At 43.9% G+C, this 24,320-nt stretch overlaps 1 protein-coding gene across 4 annotated transcripts in view; it reads left to right on the top strand.

Annotated features, from left to right (window-relative positions):
* Positions 1 to 13,308, top strand: part of aak1b (AP2 associated kinase 1b) — a 126,916-nt gene extending 113,608 nt beyond the window's left edge. For all 4 annotated transcript variants that reach the window (XM_043681261.1, XM_043681259.1, XM_043681257.1 and 1 more), the window contains one exon: positions 5,802 to 13,308. In XM_043681261.1, the coding sequence (XP_043537196.1) occupies positions 5,802 to 6,868 (1,067 nt within the window). In that variant the 3' untranslated portion in view covers positions 6,869 to 13,308. The remainder of the gene's footprint in view (positions 1 to 5,801) is intronic.
* Positions 13,309 to 24,320: the final 11,012 nt, after the last annotated feature.

The following is a 24,320-nucleotide window of genomic DNA, read 5'->3' as shown; positions in this document are numbered from 1 at the left end:
TGTTTATTTCTGCAGCAGTTTGATGCAATGCATCAGCATTTGGTGAGATTTATTTTTGACAAGTCAGTGTGTGGATTAAATCCGCAATCCAAAAAGATGAAGGGTTTTACACTGAGATGCACAATGTCAGTATTAGTTTTCGAATTTGAAATTCTGTCTGCATGTTGCAGACTGTATTATTCATGAGCAGGATGGAGTTTTACAGTGATGGACATAGTGTACAGTATCCGGAAACTGCTTTTGTTTTTCTGTTGCATGTTGAGTATGACTCTGCACGTCTTGTGAACTGGCTGTCAGTCTGTGTGATGCTGTTGAAACCAATTCCATTTGTGTGCTTCCATCGAGTTGCTTGCATTTGCAGAATTAAAATGCAAAGTGAATTTTGTGTGCCCCAAAGTGGAAACATTTTTTGTTGACCCACTGTAAATATTGGGCTTAGTGGTAAAATACATCTGAAGCTAAGAAGCGCAGGACTGATGAGACAATTTTTTTTCAAAAAATCTGGTTTAAGATAATAATTCTGCAATCTATATGTATTGCTGTCTTCAGTCTGCCATTGTTTCCAGCAGATGCTTGTATTGTTGTAGCTTGGAGCAACTCCTGGGAGATCTGTGGTGACATTTCGTTCTTATCTGTATGGTGCCACCCTCAAATATCCAGTTGACTTATCTAAGCAAGCAGTCTGTTACATCGTTCATCCAACAACTTAGGCCTAGGTCAACCCCTCTTTGTGCTGTCTTCCAATTGGCTCCCTGTATGAGAGGACACTGCAGCTTCTAAGCTCAGCTGTGATCCAGTGGCCAAGAAAATGGCCCTTTTCTCCTCTGTGTATTTTCCTTGTTTGTATTAGATGGATGGAATGAAAACACCAAGTGTAAGAAGCTCAGTGTGTGTGCTTGTTGTGCGTTTTGGATTTCAAACCTTGGTTGTCTTCAGAACTAGGCAGATTTGCCTCCTGGAAGCGCTTTCTCCAGAATCGTATCTTATCCATTAGTGACGCGTGGCCTGCAGCTTTGCTAATACCTCCGATGTTTGCATAGCCACTTGTGATGATGCTGCTCCTTTAAAAAGGTTATATTGTCCTTTGTTTTTTTTTCAAAACATTTGTCAATGCCAGAGGTTCTGATTTGACTGAGGTTTGCCCTTTGATTATGGCTAACAGATACTGCCTCAGATAAATGGATTTTTGAAAATCATTTGTATAATGAAAGGGGTGGCCAGTTCTCCCAGTTCAGGGTATTTTCTGGCTTGGTTTGGTTTTAGCGAGCAATCTGTTTGAAGCTGCTGGTCAAGTTTTAGCTGGGGAGCCAGAGAATCAGTTACATGCTGATCACACCCAAACCCATTCCCCTACCCTATATTTACCCTTGACCAATGCACCTAACACTATGGGCAATTTAGCATGGCTAATTCACCTGACCTGCACATCTTTGGATTGTGGGAGGAATCGAGACCACCCCGAGGAAACCCACACAGACACTGGAAGAATGTGCAAACTCACACAGACAGTCACCTGAGGCAGGTATCGAACCCAGGTCCCTGGCGCAGTGAGGTAACAGTGCTAACCACTGAGACACTGTGCCGCCCACGGTATCTGGTCAGCATGGATGAGTTGGACCGAAAGATCTGTTTCTGTGCTGTACAGCTGAATTACTGTATGTTTAATAAATTGCAAGTTCTATTATCAGTAAGAACAGACAAGATGGTAAAAGAGGGGGAGGTGTGGCATTATTGATCAGGGACAATATTACAGTTGTAGAAAGGACTGAGGTTGTATGGGCTGAGGTTAGAAACAGGTAAGGAGAAGTCACCATGTTGGGAGTTTTCTATAGGCCTCCGAATAGTCCCAGAGATGTAGAGGAAAGGATTGCAAAGATGATTCTCGATAGGAGTGAGAGAGACAGGGTAGTTGTCATGGGGGACTCCTACGATCCAAATATTGACTGGGAACACTACAGTACGAGTACTATAGATGGGTCAGTTTTTGTCCAGTGTGTGCAGGAGGGCTTCCTGACACAGTATGTAGACAGGCCAACAAGGGGTGAAGCCACTTTAGATTTAGTACTGGGTAACGAGCCTGGCCAGGTGTTAGATGTGGAAGTAGGTGAGCACTTTGGAGACAGAGATCACAATCCTGTCAAGTTTACGTTAGTGATGGAAAGGCAGAGGTGTACTCCACCGAGCAGGGGTTACAGCTGGGGGAAGGGAAACTATGATGCAATTAGGAAAGATTTAGGAAGCGTAGATTGGGGGAGGAAACTGCAGGGGATGAGCACATTAAAAATGTGGAACTTATTCAAAGAAAAGCTCCAGGGTGTCCTAGATAAGTATGTACCTGTTAGACAGGGCGGACGTTATAGAACGGGTGAGCTGTGGTTTACTAAGAAAGTGGAATCTATGGTCAAGAAAAAGAAGAAGGCTTATGATAGGGCAAAATGTGAAAACTCAGATAGTGCGCTATAGGGTTACAAGGAAGCCAGGAAAGACCTAAAAAGAGAGCTCAGAAAAGAGCTAGAAGGAGACATGAGAAGTTGTTGGCGGATAGGATCAGGGTTAATCCTAAGGCTTTCCATGGGTATGTCAGGAATAAAAGAATGACGAGAGTTAAATTAGGGCCAATCAAGGATAGTAGTGGGAAGTTGTGGGCGGAGGCAGAGGAGATGGGGAAACACTAAATAAATATTTTTCAACAGTGTTCAACATAGAAAATGACAATGTTGGCGAGGAAGATACAGAGAAACTTTCATCTAGACTAGAAGAAATTGAGGTATTACAGAATGTGAAGATAGACAAGTCCCCTGGGCCAGATGGGATCTATCCTCAGATCCTCTGAGAAGCAAGGGAAGAGATTGCCGAGCCTTTGGCATTGATCTTCAAATCATCATTGTCAGCAGGAACAGTGCCTGAGGCCTGGAGGATAGCAAATGTGGTTCCCCTATTCAAAAACTGTAGTAGAGACAACGCTGGTAATTACAGACCAGTGAGTCTCACTTCAGTTGTTAGTAAAGTGTTGGAAAAGGTTATAAGAGATAGGATTTATAACCATCTAGAAAAGAATAATCTGATCAGGGACAGTCAGCATGGTTTTGTGAAGGGTAGGTCGTGCCTAACGAATCTTATTGAGTTTTTTGACAAAGTGACCAAACAGGTAGATGAGAGTAAACCGGTTGATGTGGTGTCTATGGATTTCAGCAAGGCGTTCGATAAGGTTCCCCACAGTAGGCTATTAGACAAAATGTGGAGGAATGGGATTGTGGGAGACATAGCAGTTTGGATCAGTAATTGGCTGACTGAAAGAAAACAGAGGGTTGTAGTTGATGGAACATGTTCATCTTGGTGTCCAGTTACTAGCGGCGTACCACAAGGGTCAGTATTAGGTCCACTGCTGTTCGTCGTTTTTATAAATGACCTGGATGAGGGCATAGAAGGGTGGGTTAGCAAATTTGCGGACGACACGAAGGTGGGTGGAGTTGTGGATAGTGGATGAAGGCTGCAGAGCTGGGCTGAGAGGTGGCAAATGGAATTTAATGTGGACAAGTGTGAGGTGATACACTTTGGACGGAGTAATCGGAATGCGGAGTACTGGACTAATGGTAGGATTCTAGGGAGTGCGGATGAGCAGAGAGATCTCGGTGTCCATGTACACAGATTCCTGAAAGTTGCCACCCAGATTGACAGGGTTGTTAAGAAGGCACACAAGTGTTTTGGCCTTTATTAATAGAGGGATTGAGTTCCGGAACCAGGAGGTTATGCTGCAGCTGTACAAAGCTCTGGTATGGCCACACTTGGAGTATTGTGTACAGTTCTGGTCACCGCATTATAAGAAGGATGTGGAAGCTTTGGAGAGGGTGCAGAGGAGATTTACTAGGATGTTGCCTGGTATGGAGGGAATGCCTTATGAGGAAAGGCTGAGGGACTTGAGGTTGTTCTTGCTACAGAGAAGAAGGTTGAGAGGTGACTTAAAAGAGACATACAAGATAATCAGAGGGTTAGATAGGATGGACAGGGAGAGCCTTTTTCCAAGCATGGGGAAGGCAAACACAAGGGGACTCAGCTTCAAAGTGAGGGGAGATACAGATATCAGAGGTAGTTTCTTTACTCAGAGAGTAGTAAGGATATGGAATGTATTGCCTGCAATGGTAGTAGATTCGCTAAGTTTAAGTTCATTTAAGTCGTCATTGGACAGGCATATGGATGTACATGGAATAGTGTAGGTGGGATGGGCTTCAGATTAGTATGACAGGGCGGCACAACATCGAGGGCCGAAGGGCCTGTACTGCGCTGTAATGTTCTATGTTCTATTGTGCAATAGTTGGAGATAGCGGTGGTGAGAGTCAACGCAGAAGCATGCATCAAGAATTGGAAGGTTACAATTACTAATTAGATGGGATGATTCAGAAGCTGGAATCTAGCTAAGCCCACGTCTTGTGGCCTTCTAGCACTAAAATACAGGAAACTCTGTTGTGATCTGAGTGAGCTTTGGCAGTTAACATACATGAACCAGGTCTCTCTGGTGTTTCATTGGGCCCAAGGTTCCTGCTTGAACTTTCTCCATTGTTCAGTGGAACTGGGATCTCAGTTCAAGCTTCTCTCAACTTTTGTACGCTCCAGAATTCCTTCTGGAATTCTCCCGCTCAGTCAATTATCTTAGAGTACATGCCAAAGCATTTCTGATTGCAGAATGCCCACAAAGCACTTTTTAATCAGCTTGAGAATTCTTGAAATAATCGTGTCTCATCAGTTCTGTACCTTCACAGTTTTACAGATTATCTCCAACTGAGTCATGTTGCTAGGTACCTTTTCCTTGTGATTGCATGTGTTTGTTATTCATGTGCCGACTGAAATTCCCATTCTGCTTCCACAGATGCAGTGCTTCTTGGTTCCTGTCACTGAGGTATTGTGACATCAGAGTGATCCATGGCACCAAAAGCAATCTATGTGTTTCTCCCTTTCACAGACCACTGTGTCCTTAATACAGCAAGGAGGAGTCAGGGGCTGGAATGTGTTTGAAGGTGCAAGTGCAGTGTGTGTTGGGGTGTGAGGTCCTCTTCCAGCAGCTTTTAACATGCTGGGATTTGGCTCACAGTGTTTGTTAGTTAGTGCTCAGTCAGAGGGAAAGGGATGGTGACTGAAGACAGGGACAAGCCTTGAATCAAAGCTTTTAGAAAACTGATATTTGGTATGAGTCATGCTCTGATGCTGCGGCAGAGCATAAGTGAGTCTTCCAGAAGTGGCAGAGTGCAGCTTGGTATGTGGAGAACAGCATCGTGTGTTGCCGCCTTCGTTCACAATCCAGCCTCTCGCTCACTCTGTCCCGCTTGCCCTGCCCCGTCTGCTTGCCGGTCCATCGCTCTGTCCGTCCCAACTGCTCTCTCTGTCCGCCTGTGAACATAGGAAGCATTATATTTCCACAACTAACTTCTGGGTTCAGACGTTGGCGAGTTTGCAATGACCTTCCTCTGGTGTGACAGCCCAGATCTTTCACGGTCATTTGAGCCTGATAGCACCATGAGCAGAGTCCTATCAAACCTCTTCACCTGACTGCTGCGATGAGCTAGTAGTGCTTAATGTGACTCCCAAAACAACGTACTGTCACTGACATTTCAGTGCACTGTGGGGCCCTGACTCCTGCGTGCTGGTGGTATAAAGGCTTGCAGCAGATTGTCTTTGGAAAATATTGGGAATTTATTCATGTTCCTCTGACCAATGATTCCTCTGTGTGTTCAGTGTTGATCTTGGTGCGCTGAGGGAGCGCCACCCTGCTTTCATTGTGGAATAACCAGCTGTTGTTCTCTTCCCAGGTTTCCCAGCTGATGGAACCAGTTTTCCCGCGGAGCAGTTCCTGGCGACTGCGTGCACCACTTCCGAGCTCGGTGAATCCAAAGGGTGTGGCAACCTAAGTATGAACTGGCCTGGCCAAGCCCACCTATCCAACTCCAACTCTGTGCACAGCAGCGATGACGAATGCATCGAAGATGGTGGCGACCTGTTGGACAGCAGTGGCCACAGACCCCTCCTGATGGATTCGGAAGAGGATGAGGAGACCGGGAAAGGTCAGAACATGGTCGAAGGACAGCGTGGGCATGTCCGTTCAGGTGCCACAACTCTGTCGGAAGCCCCAGCCAAGGAGACAAGCGAAGGAAGCACAGTCGAGGCGGATGTGTTTTCTGCGGCTCCCTTTGGAAGCCCAAGGAGTGCTGAGGTCGGAGAGTGCACTGTCGATGTTTTCACCAAGGCCCCTTTCAAGGCCAAAGTCAGCCCCGCTCGAAATCCAATTGAGGAGGTTGACGTCTTCTCCAGGGCTCCGTTCTCGAAAAAGAAAACTCTGGCAACTTTGCAGGAGACAGTTCCCTACCCGCCAGTCGCAAATGCCGGTGAAGAAATGCCCGAGCACACTCAGTTCGGCGGCACGGCCCAGGGTGGCCTTCAGGTCAGCCAGAGTAAGTTCCCTGGTTTCGAAGAGCCGTGCACCGAATCATCCGGGGGAGTCCAACATCCTGCCGGAACCTTCAAAGCCAGTAGCCAGCAAGAGTCCAGGGATGTAGCGGCAGCTCACCGATCAATGGAGCCCTTAAAGAATTCTACAGACTTTGCAAACCACCAAATGCACCCACTGCCCGGCACCTTTCTGAGTCAAGAAGGGTTACTGGCGGCTGTTAGCCCTCAGCCCTTCCGACCTCGGGCCCTGGCCAAATACTCACGTCACTACAAGGTGGAGGATGAGCCACAGAACCAGCCAGCCATTCCTGATAAAATGCAGGGAGTGCGAGGAGCTGACAACCCTGCCTCCCTGCACCTCAGGACTTCACAAGCTGACCCCTTTGCTGCAGCACCTTTTCCCTCTAAATCCCGAAATCCAAAGCCTTAAGGTGCGAGTGAGTGATTTGGCCGAAGCATGGGTTTCATATTTGCAGCATCTCACTAGAAACACTTGGCCAGCTAAGGACCATGATGCTCTCTTTATAATCACCTTCACAGAACTGTATCGAACCTGCTAATTTGTCGAAATCTCAGGCCATGGCATTGTGCAAATAATCTTGTATTGCTCTGAAAGACCCTAATTGTGGCAGAAAAGATCACCAGCTTCAACCTGATCAAGGCACTGAAGGTTGTCAAGCCTGAAGCCGATTCCACATTGTGCCTGTTTTATGGATTCCAGACAAGCATGGTTCAGCCAGGCCTCGACAATGCGCGAAGAACATCAAGTGGCTCACGTTTGCAGTTCGCTTGGATATCTCTCTGCATTTTCACACCTCTTCATTGAGGTTGTGTGCTTGATCTTAGCTTCAGCCTCAATTTAGAAGCTGGGATGACCAAAATCGCACAAGACTCATGTTTCACATTGCACAGTGTTCAGTCCTTCAAGTGATTTGCCTCCTTGCGGACATGATTTTCTTTTATACACTGCATTAAATGTGTAAATATAAAGCACTACCATACAACCAAATGTTACTAAGCTGCCTAACTATAAATTGAAGGAGAAAAAATGTAATTTAACAGTGCCTTTTAAAAGCAGACTTGTTTATTTCCAGACGATGAATTGGGGTACTGTGTGCTTCTCGACATTGACAGTAACACAATTCTGCTGCTATTCTTGACACTGCTGCCCTCCAGAAGTGTGCAGTGAGGTATAGAGTGACATTTTGTGCTATGTAAATGCTGTTTGATTGCACAATGAACACTAGATCTGAGTGATACAATCATAGATTCCTTCAGTGTTTGCCCATTGATTTGACACAATGATTGCAACTCTGAGTGTCACCAGAAGTTAGCTGACATCCTTTGTTTGAGTGACTCCCCCGGAGATATCAAGTTCTTGGAATAAACGTAAAAAATACGTTGAGGAGGTTTGAAACAATTAACTTACACCCCAAACTTTCATCCCCAGTAAGAATTTTGCAATTTACCAAGAAGAGGTATATGTTGAGAAATGATTTTTTTGGCTCAAGTACATGACCACTCCCTTCAACAGTCAGTGTGCTGTCCATCAACAAAGATTATTTTAATTTCCAAACAAATCACAATCCCAAAACTACATTTGAAGATGCACGTAGTTTACAGTCAGTGTTATTATGTAAGTGTTCATGAAACTTTGTGGTGGTCACACCACCCTGCCTTGCAAGCAAGGCAGCAGCTTGCCGTCCAGTACTAGTTCTCAGGTAGTGATGCCTGAAGGAGCTGGGTTTGGAAGTGCATTGGCACTGATGAGAGAAGAAGTTGAATGGCAATGTTGGCAATAATAGTTAAAATGCTGCTAAAAAAAATTACCAAATAAGGTATTGGCACATGAGTGTCGTAGGTTCCCTCCTTAGTTTTTAAAAATCACAGTTCTTTGGAATTTCAATAGATTGTTCATGGTCCACGCAATGGATACCAGAAGATATTTCCATTCAAAAGAAAAGCCTCCTAAGTTTGTCCGCAGCTTCCGTTCTCCAGGCTTGACCCGTCATGGATGAAGTCAGGAATTCACCGAAATCGGTGCAGTTGTTTCTGGGGGAAATAAGCTCTTGGATTTGCCACTTTGTTCTGACTGATCCAGAGGGTGCAGTGAGGTTTAGAGTGACGTTTTGTGCTGTGTTCTCAGCTGACCATTCAGTTGCCGTGTGCATGTGGAAACTGTGTTGAGTGAGGAGGAGGAGGACTGCAGAGAGATGTACTGCCTTTGATGAACTTCAAACCCAGTCTGAGAAAGACTGTGCCTCTGTTCTGTGGTCACTTTTGCTGGCCTGTTAAATTTGGCAGGATTTCACGCACCAAATGGCAGTTCAAGAACTTGACATCTTTATTGGGATCCCATTAAACCTTGCTGTCTTCCCTGTGTGAGCATGAAAACTGTCTTGCCATTGAATTGTCGCAAGTTTCTCATGATGAGACTCCAGTGTCAATGCATTAGGTTCTCGCTTCTCCCCCACCTTCTCCTCCCCAAGGATCTACACTTCAAAACTGGTCATTAGAGAGACCTGAGGGGCAGGCACCTTGTCTTGAACTCTGCTCCTGTCACCTGCTCACGTGGCTTTTCCTGTATTGATATTTGATCACGTGGCCTTCGATTTATTGCAAGAGGTCAGGAGCCTCTTGGGAAATTTTTCTTGCTTATATATCACACAGTGTTTGCATGTGAAAGCTAAGACAAGGATAAAACATGATTCCAGAAGACGAGTCAGGAGACTGGTACGAATAATGGATTTTCACGAACAGAAACTGCTGGTAACATCCAGCCAGTCAACCAGCATGCACAAAGTTCATTGGAACAGGAGCTGCCCATTCTGCTCATCCAGCTGTTTGGCACTCTAATTCGATTCTGGCTGATCTGTATCTGAACTTGAACTACAATGCTGAGGAAGCTCACACTTGATGAAAAGCTATCAGTCCCAGTTTTGAATTTTCAATTCAGCCCCAGCTTCAGCAGCTTTTTTGAGCAGAGTTCCAGACTTTGTGTGTCAAAGTATTGTATGTCATCACCTTTGAATGAAGGAGCTCTGCATTTGGTTTGAGGTTATACCCACTTGTTCTGGACCATCCCATCGAAGGAAATAGTTTCCCTCTGAGATACCCTTTCGCCCTCCCTGTCAGCTCCTACATTCCAGGGTCCACAAGCCATGCAATTTATCATCAGCCCATGAATACCCTACTTCTGCCCCGACACACCTTATGGACCGTGAATAACGTACTTCTGCCCCAACCATGACAAAGGGAAGACCAGTTCTGATGTGTGTGTCCCTAGAAATGTCAGAACCTCTGTGCTATTTGTGGATAACTGACTGCTCTACCATGTAGGCCCAGCATTTGTGGTTTCCACAAGTTGTCTTTTTATTTTAAGGGAGTCACCGGTTATGAATTGATAAAGGAAATCTGCCACAAGCCTCCTTTGAGAAGTTTCCACAAAGTGGCCACAGGCTGCCTGAAAGCCATTGTCATCTAGCAGGGCAGGGCTGCAAGAAGCAGGAACTTAGCTGACATACCAATACTACTTACGATGCTGGCCATCATTTTGCGCACTGTGTTCTCCCTTCATTCTGAGAATAAGATTTTATTGTCTCTGTTTGGCTTTAGCAGTTTGTTCCACCTTTTCTTTTGTCCTAACTGAAACTGAAAGACTTGGGCTGTTTGAACTTCATTGTGCTTCTCCAAGGTCCAAGACAGCAGTGGTTTGAGCAAGTGTTGGACTAAAACAGTTCTACTTTGCAGCGACTTTTCTGGCTCCTATCCATTTGTTCCCCCTGCCCCCATCACGTTTTGAATTGGTTTCGGAGTTTCTGAATGTACACAGATACTTGGAAGCACTCCCCACTTTGGCACAAAAGAAACGGTCAGAGATTGTGCAGATAATGTAGTGTTTTAGCTGAATGGTATGTTTCTGCTCTTTAAATCCAAAGGCCTTGGCTTTGGCTGTTTCAGTGAAAGGTTTTATGCATGTCTTTATGCATTAATGTCTGGCCTGTCTTGATGGGTTTTGAGAGCTGTCTGGCACAAATAGAGATGCAGGCACATTCTGGAACTTGCTGCACACCTTTCCAGTATGAACAGTGAGCTGGTTTAACTCGTGGCTATGGGATAGAAATTTGCTCAGTTCTGAGGCAAAAGCTGCAGTCTTGCTCCAAATGTTTCACTGGTCATTTTTCAAAATAATTCACAGCACAGCTTCACACAAGCTCATTTGTTCTGGTTGCATAGCTGAGTGGATTAAGGTTCCACTCTCTTGTGGTGACACACATTTGAATCCCACTCCCACCTATGTTTTAAAACTTGTTAACCAAAAGAGAGAAGTGACAGAGTTGGAGTGTCATTGTGCAGATAATACCGACTTTGGAAGGCATTTGAGAGTACTGGCTCAGTGCTGTTGGAGGTGATGGGGGCATTGAGGGGTTGGAAATCGCGATTCATGGGAGATTGTCAAAATTAAGAGCAACCAAACAAGTCAAAAAGAAAAGGGAACATTTGAGGAATATTTGGCTTGTCTCCCATCAGGGGGTCTCATCTTTGCAAACTACAACTACAATGCGCTTACCAACTTCCATTTTAAGGTTCAGGCATCTTTGGTTTTTAAGTATAGGTTTCTCCCAGGCTGCAGTAACTTATTTTACATGTCTCAATTGTTTCGACAACCCATAGTTGTGTCTTGCTATAGAAATCCTAAGGGCAGCTTGGTTCTCCCGACTGCATTCTCTTCTGCAGATTCATCTGGGCCACTACAAGTTCACCGCCTAAGCATTTTTATTCTCCTTTCCAGATATACCCCAAGTAGAAAGCCACCTGTTAATTTGGGAATGATTGACGAATCTTCTTCAGTGGTCACTGGTTGTGGGAGAATGATGCTCTGAGGAGTTCTAGCACTGAAATTGAGGATCATTGTGGCATGAGGCGTGGAGGGGAGGGATAAGGTAGCTTTGGTGAGACAGCGTAGATCCTGTCACGTGTCTGAACAGTGCACAGGCAACAGAAACCCTGTTCAACAAAAGGAGGCTCAGGTCAGTTTGACATGGTTTATTCATCACCAAATCAGAGGTTTACCAAAGGCAATGAGCTGCAGCTTTGTTTGTTCCATATCATTATTTAATAGCCTCACGTGTGTTAACAATGTTTTAAAAAGGAGATTGGTCTGGGGGAAAAGAAGATTTGGCTGATGATCTTTTAATTTGGCTGATGGGTTCAACTGCAATGACCTGTTGAAACCAAGTAGGTGCACTTACAGGGTTGATTTTCCAACACTCCAAGCCACGTACCAAACTTCTTGCATTGCCCAACTCTATTCTACCTTTTCAGCAGGATGACATAGGCGTTTTTTTTTCACAATCCTCCCCCAATCCTCCAGGTCTCTGACTGTATCCTGCCTCGAGACATCAATCACCTCACTGTCACTCTGATGAGAGCCCTGAGGCTACCCCATTTGCAAGACATTATTTTGCTATTTTTATTGAGATGTTTAATTTTTTGATTGAAAAGTAAATCGTCAAATCAATTAGGCAAGTGAATTTAATGTGAATGCATTAAACATTTATGCAGTCCTCACACCGGATAATTTCAAGAGTGAAAGGACAAGTGTTTTTGATGAGTGCAAAATGACAGGATGAGGAGCAAAATGCTGGAAGCAACACTTCAGATTGAACTGTTTATGGACGACATTCCTTTGTGGTCTCAGTTGAGTAACTTGTTTCACATATTGGAACATGTCATTTTTGCAGTGTTTACCGGCTCTGCTTTCACAAAATAGTTTACAGCTTCTTAGCTTCATGGATGCACCTTTTGAAAAGCCCATGCTTGCAATGGGTGGCAGGGCATCTTTAACCCCATCCCCAATTTTAGTGCATTGTGAACTGGCACTGCACATGCACTCAAGATTTCTTGTTGCATTGAAATGAATTTTCAGTGCTCTGTGCAAAATATTCATTCGGGTGTTTCCACTTATTGTTTACTGCTCGTTTCCCAGTCCAAAGCTGTGCATCTTGCTAGGGTATGATTGGGATCAGCATTGGCAGCCCGATCACTGCTGGTATCCCCTTCAAATGCCACTGTAACCTGAGATGAATCCAGACTTTGCAGCTGGTGTCACTGGAGATGAGGAAGCACGAGCAGGAACCCTGGCTTTTCTCTTCTCCCACCTGAGGCCCAATGATATTGAAGGTCAATCTTGGCTCTTCACCCAGTGCCCAAGCCCAGATGTGTGAATTCAGCACAAGCTGAGCAAGATGACCATTTGGATCACTCTGCTTCCACAACAGGGATTGGACTTTGTTGATTTTCCCCAATGGCTTACACAATGTTTAAGTACCAAGGATTAAAAATAGAAATTAGTAATAAAATTAGTACATGCTGAAGATATGGGTTGAGTGAACTGACTAAGGTTACACTAAAGTGTGAAGTGGTGAATTCAATCAGATTTGTGCTTATTTTCATTTTTGTGGCTTGATCAGGGGTTGTCGGGTGAAGGAATTTTACTTCTCAATTTATGTTTACTGCTTGACAACATGACTGCTGTTCAAGACTGGATTTCCTTAAAGCAATATAGACAGCAATCATGCATTGAAGAAGTCACCCAAAGAAAGCCCCGTTTGGATTTTAAATACTGAATATCATTTGTGTTTCTGCATCTGAACTGGGTTGGATGTATTGCCTTTTACCCACACCCCATGCTTGTTCATGTGCCTCTGTGAGAAATAATTAACTTTTTTCCCACTGCAGCTCATTTTAATTGTATTCCAGTGTTCAATAGTGCTGTATATCTCTAGTTTTCGTGAAGAAATTATAAAAAAGATTTCGAAACATCTGTATTAAAGTGAAGTTGTTGAGAATAAAACGTGTCATGTTTTACTTTTGGTGGATATGGCAAGTTGTTTCTTTCAATGCCCGCTACAACTAATGATTGCATGGTTTGAGAGAATGATTCATCGGTCACTAACTTTCACGCAAATATATTCTGTTATTGATGTTTTATGCATGATGATTGCCAGCCTTGGTCACTTAATGTCACTGCTATCTTGAAATTAGAATGCTAAACTTCCATTCCTGAGCTTGAACATGTCATCTCATCTGCTGACATGTAATGATTGGAAAGTGCTGCCCAGTTCATGTCAGAGAGTCATAGAGATGTACTGCATGGAAACAGCCCCTTCAGTCCAACTCATCCATGCTGACTAGATATCCTACCCCAATCTAGTCCCACTTGCCAGCACCGGGCCCATATCGCTCCAAACCCTTCCTATTCATATACCCATCCAGATGCCTTTTAAATGTTGTAATTTTACTAACCTCCACCACTTGCTCTGGCAGCCCATTCCACACACTCACCATCCTCTACGTGAAAAAGTTGCCCCCTAGAATTCTTTAATATCTTTCCCCTCTCCTAAGGAGAAAGTGAGGTCTGCAGATGCTGGAGATCAAAGTTGAAACTTTATTGCTGGAACAGCACAGCAGGTCAGGCAGCATCCAGGGAACAGGAGATTCGACGTTTCGGGCACAGGCCCTTCTTCAGGAATCCCCTCTCCTAAACCTATGCCCTCTAGTTCTGGACTCTCCCAAACCAGGGAAGAGACTTTGTCTCTTTATCCTATCCATGCTCCAATGATTTTATAAACCTCGATAAGGTCACGCCTCAGCCTCTGACACTCCAGGGCAAACAGCCCCAGCCTATTCAACCTCTCCCTATAGTTCAAATCCTCCAACCCTGGCAACATTTTTGTAAATCTTTTCTGAACCCTTTGAAGTTTCACAACATCCTTCCAATAGGAAGGAAACCAGAATTGCACGCAATATTCCAAAGGTGGCCAAACCAATGTCTTGTACAGCCGCAACATGACCTCCGAACTCCTGTACTCGGTGCTCTGACCAATAAAGGAAAGCATACCAAATGCCGCCTTCTCTATCTTATCTTCCTGTGACTCCTACTTTCAAGGAGCTATGAACCTGCTGTCCAAGGCCTCTTTGTTTAGTAACACTCTTTAGGACCTTACCCATTAAGTGTTTACATCCTGCTCAGATTTGCTTTCCCAAAATCTTGGATCAGAGAGAAAACTAAGCTTGAGTGTTCCCTTTTTGTGTGGCTGGGGCATGAATCAAAATGTTCCCAAGGCATAAATAGAAGACCAGGCTGCTGTCACTGACTGTGCCCTTTCTGCACCATCAGCTACACACACACACAACAGATGAATCAACTGTTTGTAATAAAACCGACAAATGCATACGCTGGAAACCTAAAACAAAACCGGAAGGTCCTGCAGAAACATCAGAAGATCTGCCAGCATTGCTTGAGAGAAAGCAGAGTTAACATTTCTGTGATATAGTGTCACTGAAACAGATGTGTTGACTTTTTTTCTCTACAGGTGCGGCCAGACATGTTGAGTTTCTCCAGCAATTTCTGTTTTTGAATGAAGTGGCTGTCTGAGGGAACTTAAGCTGGGGAAAATTGTTTTCTGAAAACCTGACTGCAGTTCAGATTTAGTGGTATGCAATAATTGTTTAGGATTGATGCCTTTTGCGAAGGTGTTACATAAACGTAAACAGGGGTTGCTGGTAAAGCTCAGCAGATCTGGCAGCATCGGTGAAGAGAAATCAGAGTAAATGTTTTGGGTCCGGTGACCCTTCATCAGAACTGATGGTAGCTAGAAAAATGTCAGTTTGTATGCAGAAGATAGGGTGGGGAGCGGGGAGGTAAGGAGTAAACAATAGGTGCTGCTAGAGCTCAAAGAGAGAGAACAGTTAGACAGACAAAGGAGTGGTTAACGATCTGGCTAGGAGGATGAATAGCTATTCATGGAGACTGTTGGTAGCTAACAATAGGTATGATTTGGAGATGCTGGTGTTGGACTGGGGTGTACAAAGTTAAAAATCACACAACACCAGGTTATAGTCCAATAGGTTTAATTGGAAGCACACTAGCTTTCAGAGCATCGCTCCTTCATCAGGTGAGAGTGCAATAGGAAGTGTGTTTGGCAGTCTATAACAAGGCCTGGTGTATGGGGTAGCGGGCTGCAGCGGCCCCAAGAAGAAAATGAGGTTTATTCTTCCAACTTGAACTTTGCCGGAGTCCAGCAGGAGGTTTGAGACAGATGTTAGCCAGGGATCAAGGTGGTGTGTTAAAGTGGCAGGCAATTGTCAGTTCAGGGTCTGTATTGCAGGGGCACATAGATGTCATGCAAATCAGTTACTCAGTCGACCGTTTGTTTCCCTAATATAGAGGAGACCACATTGTGATCAGCGAATCCAATAGACTGGGTTATGAGAAGTGCAGGTACAGAAGTCCTGCTTCGCCTGGAAGGTTTGTTAGGGCCCTTGGATTCTGAGGAGGGAAATGGGCTAATGTCACACCTTCAGCAGTTGCCGGGAAAGGTGTTGTGGTGGTAGTGGGGTTGGGGGGCGTAGGTGTTATGAATGAAGGAAATGTGTCCTGGAGGGAACGGTCTCTTCCTTGTCCATCTTTCAGGTGCTCCAGTTTTCTCCTACAATCCAAAGATGTGCAAGTTAGTTAGATTGGCCATGTTAAATTACCAGTAGTGTTTAGGGATACGTAGAGTAGGTGCATTAGCCATGGGAAATTCAGGATGATATGGGTGTGGATGGGATGACCTTCAAAGGGTTGGTGTGGAATTGTGCGACAGAATGGCCTGTTTCCACATTGGGGATTCCACCTTTAGCGGTTGTCCATCTTCCAGGACAGCCTGGTACTCTCTTCCTTCACTCCCAATAACCCCCCATGGCACCCTCCCCTGCAACTGCCAAAACAGTGCTTACCACTGAGTCACTGTGCCACCACCTCTCACAATCTGATCTACTGTTTTCACTACTCACAATGTGGCCTTGCCTACATTGGGGAAACAAAGGGTAGACTGGGTGGCCATTTCACAGAACATCTACATGCTGCCCGCAATGAAGACCCTGAGCTTTCAGTTGCTTGCCACTTTAACACACCAACCTGTTCCCTGGTCAACATCTCCGTCTCAGGTTTGCTGCAGTGCTACGGCAAAGCTCAGCACAAGCTGAAAGAACAACACCTTATTTTCCACTTGGGGACCCTGCAGCGGTCCAGACTCAATATCGAGTTCAATAATTTTAGGGCCTGAACTCTCCCATGTCTTAACATCCTACCCCATGCACCAGGCCTTTTATCACATCGTCTGCCATTACATGCTACCGATTGTTAGCCATTAACAGTCTCCAGTAACAGCTACTCACCCTCCTTATCCACTCCCTTGTCTCTCCCCACCTATTGTTTACTCCTTATCCCTTCCCCAACCGCCAACCCTATATTATGCATTTAAACTGACATTTTCTAGCTACCATTAGTAATGAGGAAGGGTCACTGGACCCGAAACGTTAACTTTGATTTCTCTTCATAGATGCTGCCAGACCTGCTGAGCTCTTCCTGCAACTTTTGTTTTTATTTATGATTTACATCATCTGCAGTTCTATCAGTTTTTATTCCATAAATGCATGTGGTTTATCCCATATGTGATCTGAGAAAAACATTTTACAATAAAGTTCCCATAGTTACCCACCACTTGGTTCATTGAAGTGTTGTTTAAACACAGTTTGAAAAATGACTGTCCTGCAAATGCCTCTCTTTGGTGAGAGAACAGCCTGTAGTCGTCTTGAGATGATGGCACCATGTACTTTGATGCTGTTGTGGGATTGAAACTAGGCAAACTAGCCTACTTATGTACCAACAGCTTTGAAAGATTGTAGTTGGATCCCAGCCAGTTGTGAAATTATTTCACACCTCGGGCAATAATATCAGGAGACATAGAAAGAAAACTTATACAAAAGTAGAAATTAGTGAAGAAACTCAGTGATCTGGTAACACCTGGAGAGAAACAATTCATGTTTTTTTATCGATATTTTTATTGAAAATTTAACATGTTTTTACAAGTTTACAAATAAAAAAAACCCCAAGTATAAACATTTATATACAATTAAATCTTAAATAATTAATAGCCAAAATCTATTAAACAAAAGAAGAGATACCGAAAAGAAAAACAAAGACAAAACTCAACTACTACTAATCGAACCGACAACTAACCAGAGTGTATGATTAAATCTCTTACATTATTCAAGAAAAGAAAAAACAATGGATAACACAGAAATTGAGTAGTAAAGTACATGCTCGGAATGTGTTAACATCAGATCGTAACAGAACCCGTATTTGTTCAGGATTCTTCTCCCAAGGGGCCCCGGACCAGCCAGGGCCGTTGTCTCAATGAGATAAAAGCCCTTGATATAATGGTCGAAATATCTATCTGTATAATTCAAGAAGGGCTGCCATATTTTATGGAATAATTCGGTTTTTTGGTGCACTAAGTTTGTAAGGAAGTCAAGGGGAATATATTCCATGATTATTCTGTGCCAATTCAAAAGTCCAGGAGGGCCCTCAGCCACCCAGTTTACCAAAATATTTTTCCTTGCACAGAAAGAGGGAATGGAAAATAATTTCTTCCTGTGCACATCCAGGGAAGGTAAGCTTGAAAAGCCCAAAAGGAAAGATACTGGATGCACTCTAATTTCTGTCAGGGCATTTGCTACTTTAGTCCAATATTTACGGATCTTATGATAAGTCCATAAGCAGTGTACAAGAGTGCCCACCTCTGTTTTACATTTGGGACACATTGGAGATGCTCCTGCCTTAAATTTTGCCAATCGGTCCAGTGCCATATGGAGCCTGTGAAGTATCTTCAACTGAATGGCCTGGGTTCTGTTGCAGATGGAAATTTTTCTGGCATTTTCCCAAATGTCATTCCACATGTCTATGGAGATTTCCAGCCCCAAATCCTGATCCCATGTTTTAAGCAGATTGTCCATATCTCTCGATACTTCATCATGTAATAAATGATAAATAATGCTGACGGAAGATACCCCCATTGGCCATAACATTCTATGTTCTCTGCTGTGGTTCTGTTCGCCGAGCTGGAAGTTTTTGTTGCAAACGTTTCGTCCCCTGGCTAGGCGACATCATCAGTGCTTGGGAGCCTCCTGCGAAGCGCTTCTTTGATGTTTCCTCCGGTGTTTATAGTGGTCTGTCCCTGCCGCTTCCGGTTGTCAGTTTCAGCTGTGCGCTGTAGTGGTTGATATATTGGGTCCAGGTCGATGTGTTTGTTGATGGAGTTTGTGGATGAATGCCATGCCTCTAGGAATTCCCTGGCTGTTCTCTGTCTGGCTTGCCCTATGATAGTAGTGTTGTCCAGTCGAATTCATGTTGCTTGTTGTCTGCGTGTGTGGCTACTAAGGATAGCTGGTCGTGTCGTTTCGTGGCTAGTTGATGCAGACAAGCAACATGAATTCGACTGGGACAACACTACTATCATAGGGCAAGCCAGACAGAGAACAGCCAGGGAATTCCTAGAGGCATGGCATTCATCCACAAACTCCATCAACAAACACATCGACCTCGACCCAATATACCAACCACTACAGCGGACAGCTGAAACTGACAACCGGAAGCGGCAGGGACAGACCACTATAAACACCGGAGGAAACAACAAAGAAGCGCTTCGCAGGAGGCTCCCAAGCACTGATGATGTCGCCTAGACAGGGGACGAAACGTTTGCAACAAAAACTTCCAGCTCAGCGAACAGAACCACAACAACGAGCACCCAAACTTTAATAACCTTAATACATTTGTGCACTGAGGATTGATAGATCCCACCCAGGCCCCTAGCGGATTATTGGAAGCCACCAATTGGTTAAAAATCTAGCTTCATAGTTACCTTGACGGCTATCTGAATAGCCGCACTCATCCACCCCTTCAGATTGAAGTCCTGCTCCAGCAGATGACACAGTTCTGTGACAGTGACATCCTCAGTCTGCAATGTCAATTCATCTTGCTCAAATGGAAGAAATGGAATCAAGGGTGATTCTTGATTCATCAAGGCCACCTGTACCGTCTCTTTTTCCTGAGTCGTACTTCAACTGTGACATCTTCATATTGGAGACTGTTCAGCAGCTGCTGGATGTCACTACCAATTCTAGTCTTGCTGGCACATTTTTTGTACTTCAATTTCCCTGTGCTTTCATACCACCATGACCTATTTGTCACAGTTCAAATTAAAGTGTGGGAAATATCAGAAACAGCACAGGTCCTTAGTAACGTGAGCAGTCAGTAGTCACAGCACACACAAATTACAGTTTAGCAGTCGTCAATACAGTGGGACATGGAGGACTTTGACAAGGTCATTGGAAATCTATACATAAACCTTCAACTTGGTAGACCTTTTTTTTTTATTCACTCATGGAACATGAAGATTGCTGGCTGGCCAGTGTTTGTGGACTATACTGGTTTCCATTGAGAGTGTGGTGGTGAGCTGCCTTCTCGAACCGCTGCACACCTGGAATGCCCTTCCCAGGGAAGGAATTTCAGGATTTTTACTCAGCAACAGTGAAGAATGGCAATGTATTTCCAAGTCAGTGTAGTGAGTGGCTTGGGCCAGAATTTGTAGGTGGTGAGGTTCTCATGTATCTGCTGTCTTTGCCCTTCAAGATGGAAGTGTTTGCAGGTTTGGAAGATGCTATCTGAGGACTTTTGGTGAATTTTTGCAGCACATCTTGTGGATAGTACACATTGCTGCTACTGAGCATCGATGGTGGAGCGAGTGAATGTGGTGCCAATCAAGCTTTTTCCTGTATAGTGTCAAGCTTCTTGAGTATTGTTGGAGCTGCATCCATTCAGGCAAATAGGGAGAATTCCATCACATTTCTGATTTGTGATTTTCAGATGGCAGAGAGGCTTCAAGGAGTCAGGAGGTGAGTTACTCAATGTAGTACTCCTAACCTCTGATCTGGTCTTGTAGCCACTGCATTTGTATGGTGAATCCTATTGAATTTTTGGTCAATGGTAACCCCCAGGACATTGATAGTGGAGGATTCATCGATTGTAACACCATTGAATACTGGGGTGGTGGTTAGATTGACTCTTATTGGTGATGGTCTTTGCCCGGCATTTGTGTGGCACAAATGTTACTTGCCACGTCAGCCCTTTCCTAGAAAATGTCCAGATCTCACTGCATTTGAAAATGACTGCTTCAATATCACAAGTGTTGTGCAGCAACACAAACTTCCCCATTTCTGACCTTGTGATGGAGGGAAGGTCATTGATGAAGCAGCTGTAGATGGTTGGGCCGAGGACACACCCCTGAAGAGATGATTGAGACTTGAATAATTGGTGTTAATTGGCCAGATTGGGTTTGTCCTGCTTTTTGTGTTCAGGACATAGCTGGGCAATTTTCCACATTGTTGGATGGATGCTAGTGTTAAACTGTATTGGAACAGCTTAGTTAGGAGTATACCAAATCTTCAGTGCTATTGCCAGAATGTTATCAGGGCCCACAGCCATGTCAGTATCCTGTGCTCCAACTGCTTTTTGATTTTATATAGGGAGAATCAAATTGACTATAGACTAGCTATAACCCTAGTGACCAGTGGAAGATGCTGAAATGAATCATTCACTGGGGACTTCTGGCTGAAGGTTGTTATGAATACTTCAATCTTGTCTTTTGCAATGATGTGCTGGGCTTCTCCATAATTCAGGATAGGGATATTTGTCAAGCCTCCTCCTCCAATGACTTGGTGCAGAGCTAAAGAATGATCCATTGGTTGTGTTATCAGAAAGATTTGTCTATTACTTGCTGCTTATGCTGTTTGGCATGCAAGTACTCCTGTTTGGTAGTTTCACTAAGTTGACACCTCAATTTTTGGTATGCTTGGTACCATTCCTGGCATGCGCTCTGCACTCTCCATTGAACCAGGGTTGATCCTTTCGTTTGGTAATGGTTAAGAGGGGAATACACCAGGCATTGAGGTTGCAGATTGTTTTCGACTACAATTCTGCATTTCAGCCCCAAATGGATGTCCAGGCTTCAGTTCCTAGATCTGTTCAATATCTGTCCCATTTAGAATAGTGATATAGTGCAACGCAACAAACAGTGTTGAGACCCATTTGGTAAACACCTTTCCAGCGCCAAACCTTTCCAATGTGTAGAATAAATATGACCATTCAACCCTGTTGAATGCCTTTTCTGTGTCTAATGAGACTACTATTCCTGGTATCTTTCCCTGATGGCAGGCTTGAATCACATTCAAAACCCTTCTGACATTATTGGATGATCTACGGCCCTTAATAAACCCCGTCTGATCCTCCTTTATGATATATGGCAATACCCTTTCTCGCCTCAATGCTAATGTTTTAGAAAGGATTTTAAAATATACATTTAGCAAGGATATTGGTCTGTATGACGTGCAATCTTCTGGGTCCTTTTTTGAAAATAAGGGAGATATTCGCCTCTTTCAGCAAAGGTGGGAGACAGCCCTGACTGTATGAATAGTTATACATGTCCAAAGCCAATATTCCTGTAAATTCTTCATAGAATTCAGCTTGAAAGCCATCTGGGCCAGGCGCCTTACCGCTCTGAAGTTACCTGATTGCGTCAAGTATTTCTTGGATTGTTAGGGGAACATTCAGAACCGATACCTGATCCAGGGTGAGGTCCAGAAAGGTTAAGTTTTTAAAAAATGACTGCATCCGCCTAGCTCTATCTTCACAATCCTGCAATTTATATAAATCAGAATAAAATTTTCTAAAGATTGCGTTAATCCTTTTGTGATCATGAGTCAGAGTACCCACACTTTCCTTGATAGACATGAGGGGCCTTTTTTATCTTTGCGAGAAATGCGAAGTATCTACCAGGTTTATCGCCAAATTCATATAACCTTTGTTTTGCAAATAATATTTCCCTCTGAGCTGTTTGGGTAAGCGTGGTATTCAGAGCTATCCTAAGGTTCGTAATCCTTTGTAATTTGATAATAGAAGGTCTGTCAGTGTATGCTGTTTCAGCTGCTTTTAAGCGAGCTTCAAGCAGACGCTGTTGATCTCCCTTTAATTTTTTCTGGGTCGCCGAGTATGAAATGATCAAACCTCGCGCCTAAGCTTTGATGGTCTCCCACGTCATTGATGGGTTGCCAGCCGTACCTGAATTAATTTCTAAAAAAGTTTTAAATTCTTGAGAGAAGTATTTTACAAATTTACTATCTTTCATCAGGAAGGGGTCAATACGCCAATGCCGGGGGCATGTCTCATTGTTCCTCGCCTTGATTTCCATATATACAGCAGTGTGATCAGAAATTGCTATACAGCCTATTTTACAGGATGATATGGAATTTTTAAAAATCGAGGGGGCAAAAAACATATCAATTCTGGCATGGCATTTATGTGGATTGGAGTAAAAAGAAAAATCTCTGCCCTGTGGATGAAGGCATCTCCATACATCTACTAGTCCAAATTCTTTGTTCAAATCCACCAATTGTCCAGATCTGGGAAATACTCCTGCAGTACTCTTGGGAATCCTATCTATTTCCGGATCCATAATACAGTTAAAATCTCCCCTTATAATTATATGACGAGCACCGAGAGCCATCAATTTGGAGAAGGCTTCCATTATAAATTTAAAAGGATGGGCCGGGGGACAATACAGATTTAAGATCCCATATTCCTCTCCATTTATAAGGGCTTTAATTAGATTATATTGTCCAGATTCGTCTTTTATCTGATTTAGGATTTTGAAAGGGAAATTCTTCCGAATAAGAATAACAACTCCCCTACTTTTTGAGCTGAAGGAAGAAAAAAAGGCCTGATCAAATCCATCCTGTCGTAATTTCAAGTGTTCTTTATCCAATAAGTGTGTCTCCTGTCGGAGAGCTATATCAACCCTTTCTTTCTTGAGGTTTGATAATATTTTCTTCCTTTTGCTTGGTGAATTACTCCCCTTGACATTCCAGGTGCACCATTTAATCGAATAACTCACCATAATCGTCCAGGCAAGTCCAAGACCCCTCACAAGAAGAAACCCTATCCAGAACATCCCGAGCATAGAACATATAAAATTCACAAAAATAAAGGTTCTTTAATACACTCACATCAATATAATAAAAAACTATTTTGAAATAGAAAAAATATAAAACATATTTAAATGGAGATTTTCCACCTTGTTCCCCAGGGCATCACTTCCTTTCCAAATGCCCATCATATCCTCTCCCCACCAGTGCCCAACCCTTGACTCAGGTGCCCTACGATAAAATAAAGAAAATTCAAATATACTACAGAGCTTGAGTTAACAGTGAGCACCCTACCCCCACCCATACCAACACCTGAGTATATTTGGTGATGTTAATACCATATATGAACATATATAACTATAAAATTACAGTCTCAACAAATAATAATTAAATATAGTAATGCAAAATAACAGGGGAAAACACCCCTGCTCTTAAAAACAGAGATAAAATAGGATAAGGTAACCATCTCCCCCCACCTACATTAGGGCGGCACGGTGGCACAGTGGGCGGCACGGTGGCACAGTGGTTAGCACTGCTGCCTCGCAGCGCCAGAGATCCGGGTTCAATTCCCGCCTCAGGCGACTGACTGTGTGGAGTTTGCACATTCTCCCCGTGTCTGCGTGGGTTTCCTCCGGGTGCTCCGGTTTCCTCCCACAGGCCAAAGATGTGCAGGTCAGGTGAATTGGCCATGCTAAATTGCCCATAGTGTTAGGTAAGGGGTAAATGTAGGGGTAGGGGTATGGGTGGTTTGCGCTTCGGCGGGGCGGTGTGGACTTGTTGGGCCGAAGGGCCTGTTTCCACACTGTAAAGTAATCTAATCTAATCTAATCTAATCTAATCTAATCTAAACTAGACTACCCAGCCTATATATATCTATTTTTCAAAAAAGAGGGGGAAAATTACAAAGTAAAGAACAAATAAATAAACCCCTCTCCCCACCCCCTGGAGATAATATTTCCGCCACCTCCAAACGGACCCCACCACCAAGGATATATTTCCCTCCCCTCCCCTAT

This window comes from Chiloscyllium plagiosum, chromosome 42, assembly GCF_004010195.1.
Source record: "Chiloscyllium plagiosum isolate BGI_BamShark_2017 chromosome 42, ASM401019v2, whole genome shotgun sequence".
In the NCBI taxonomy this organism is placed as follows: domain Eukaryota; kingdom Metazoa; phylum Chordata; class Chondrichthyes; order Orectolobiformes; family Hemiscylliidae; genus Chiloscyllium; species Chiloscyllium plagiosum.
Note: the sequence above shows the minus strand (reverse complement) of the source record. Positions and strands in the feature narration are given on the sequence as shown.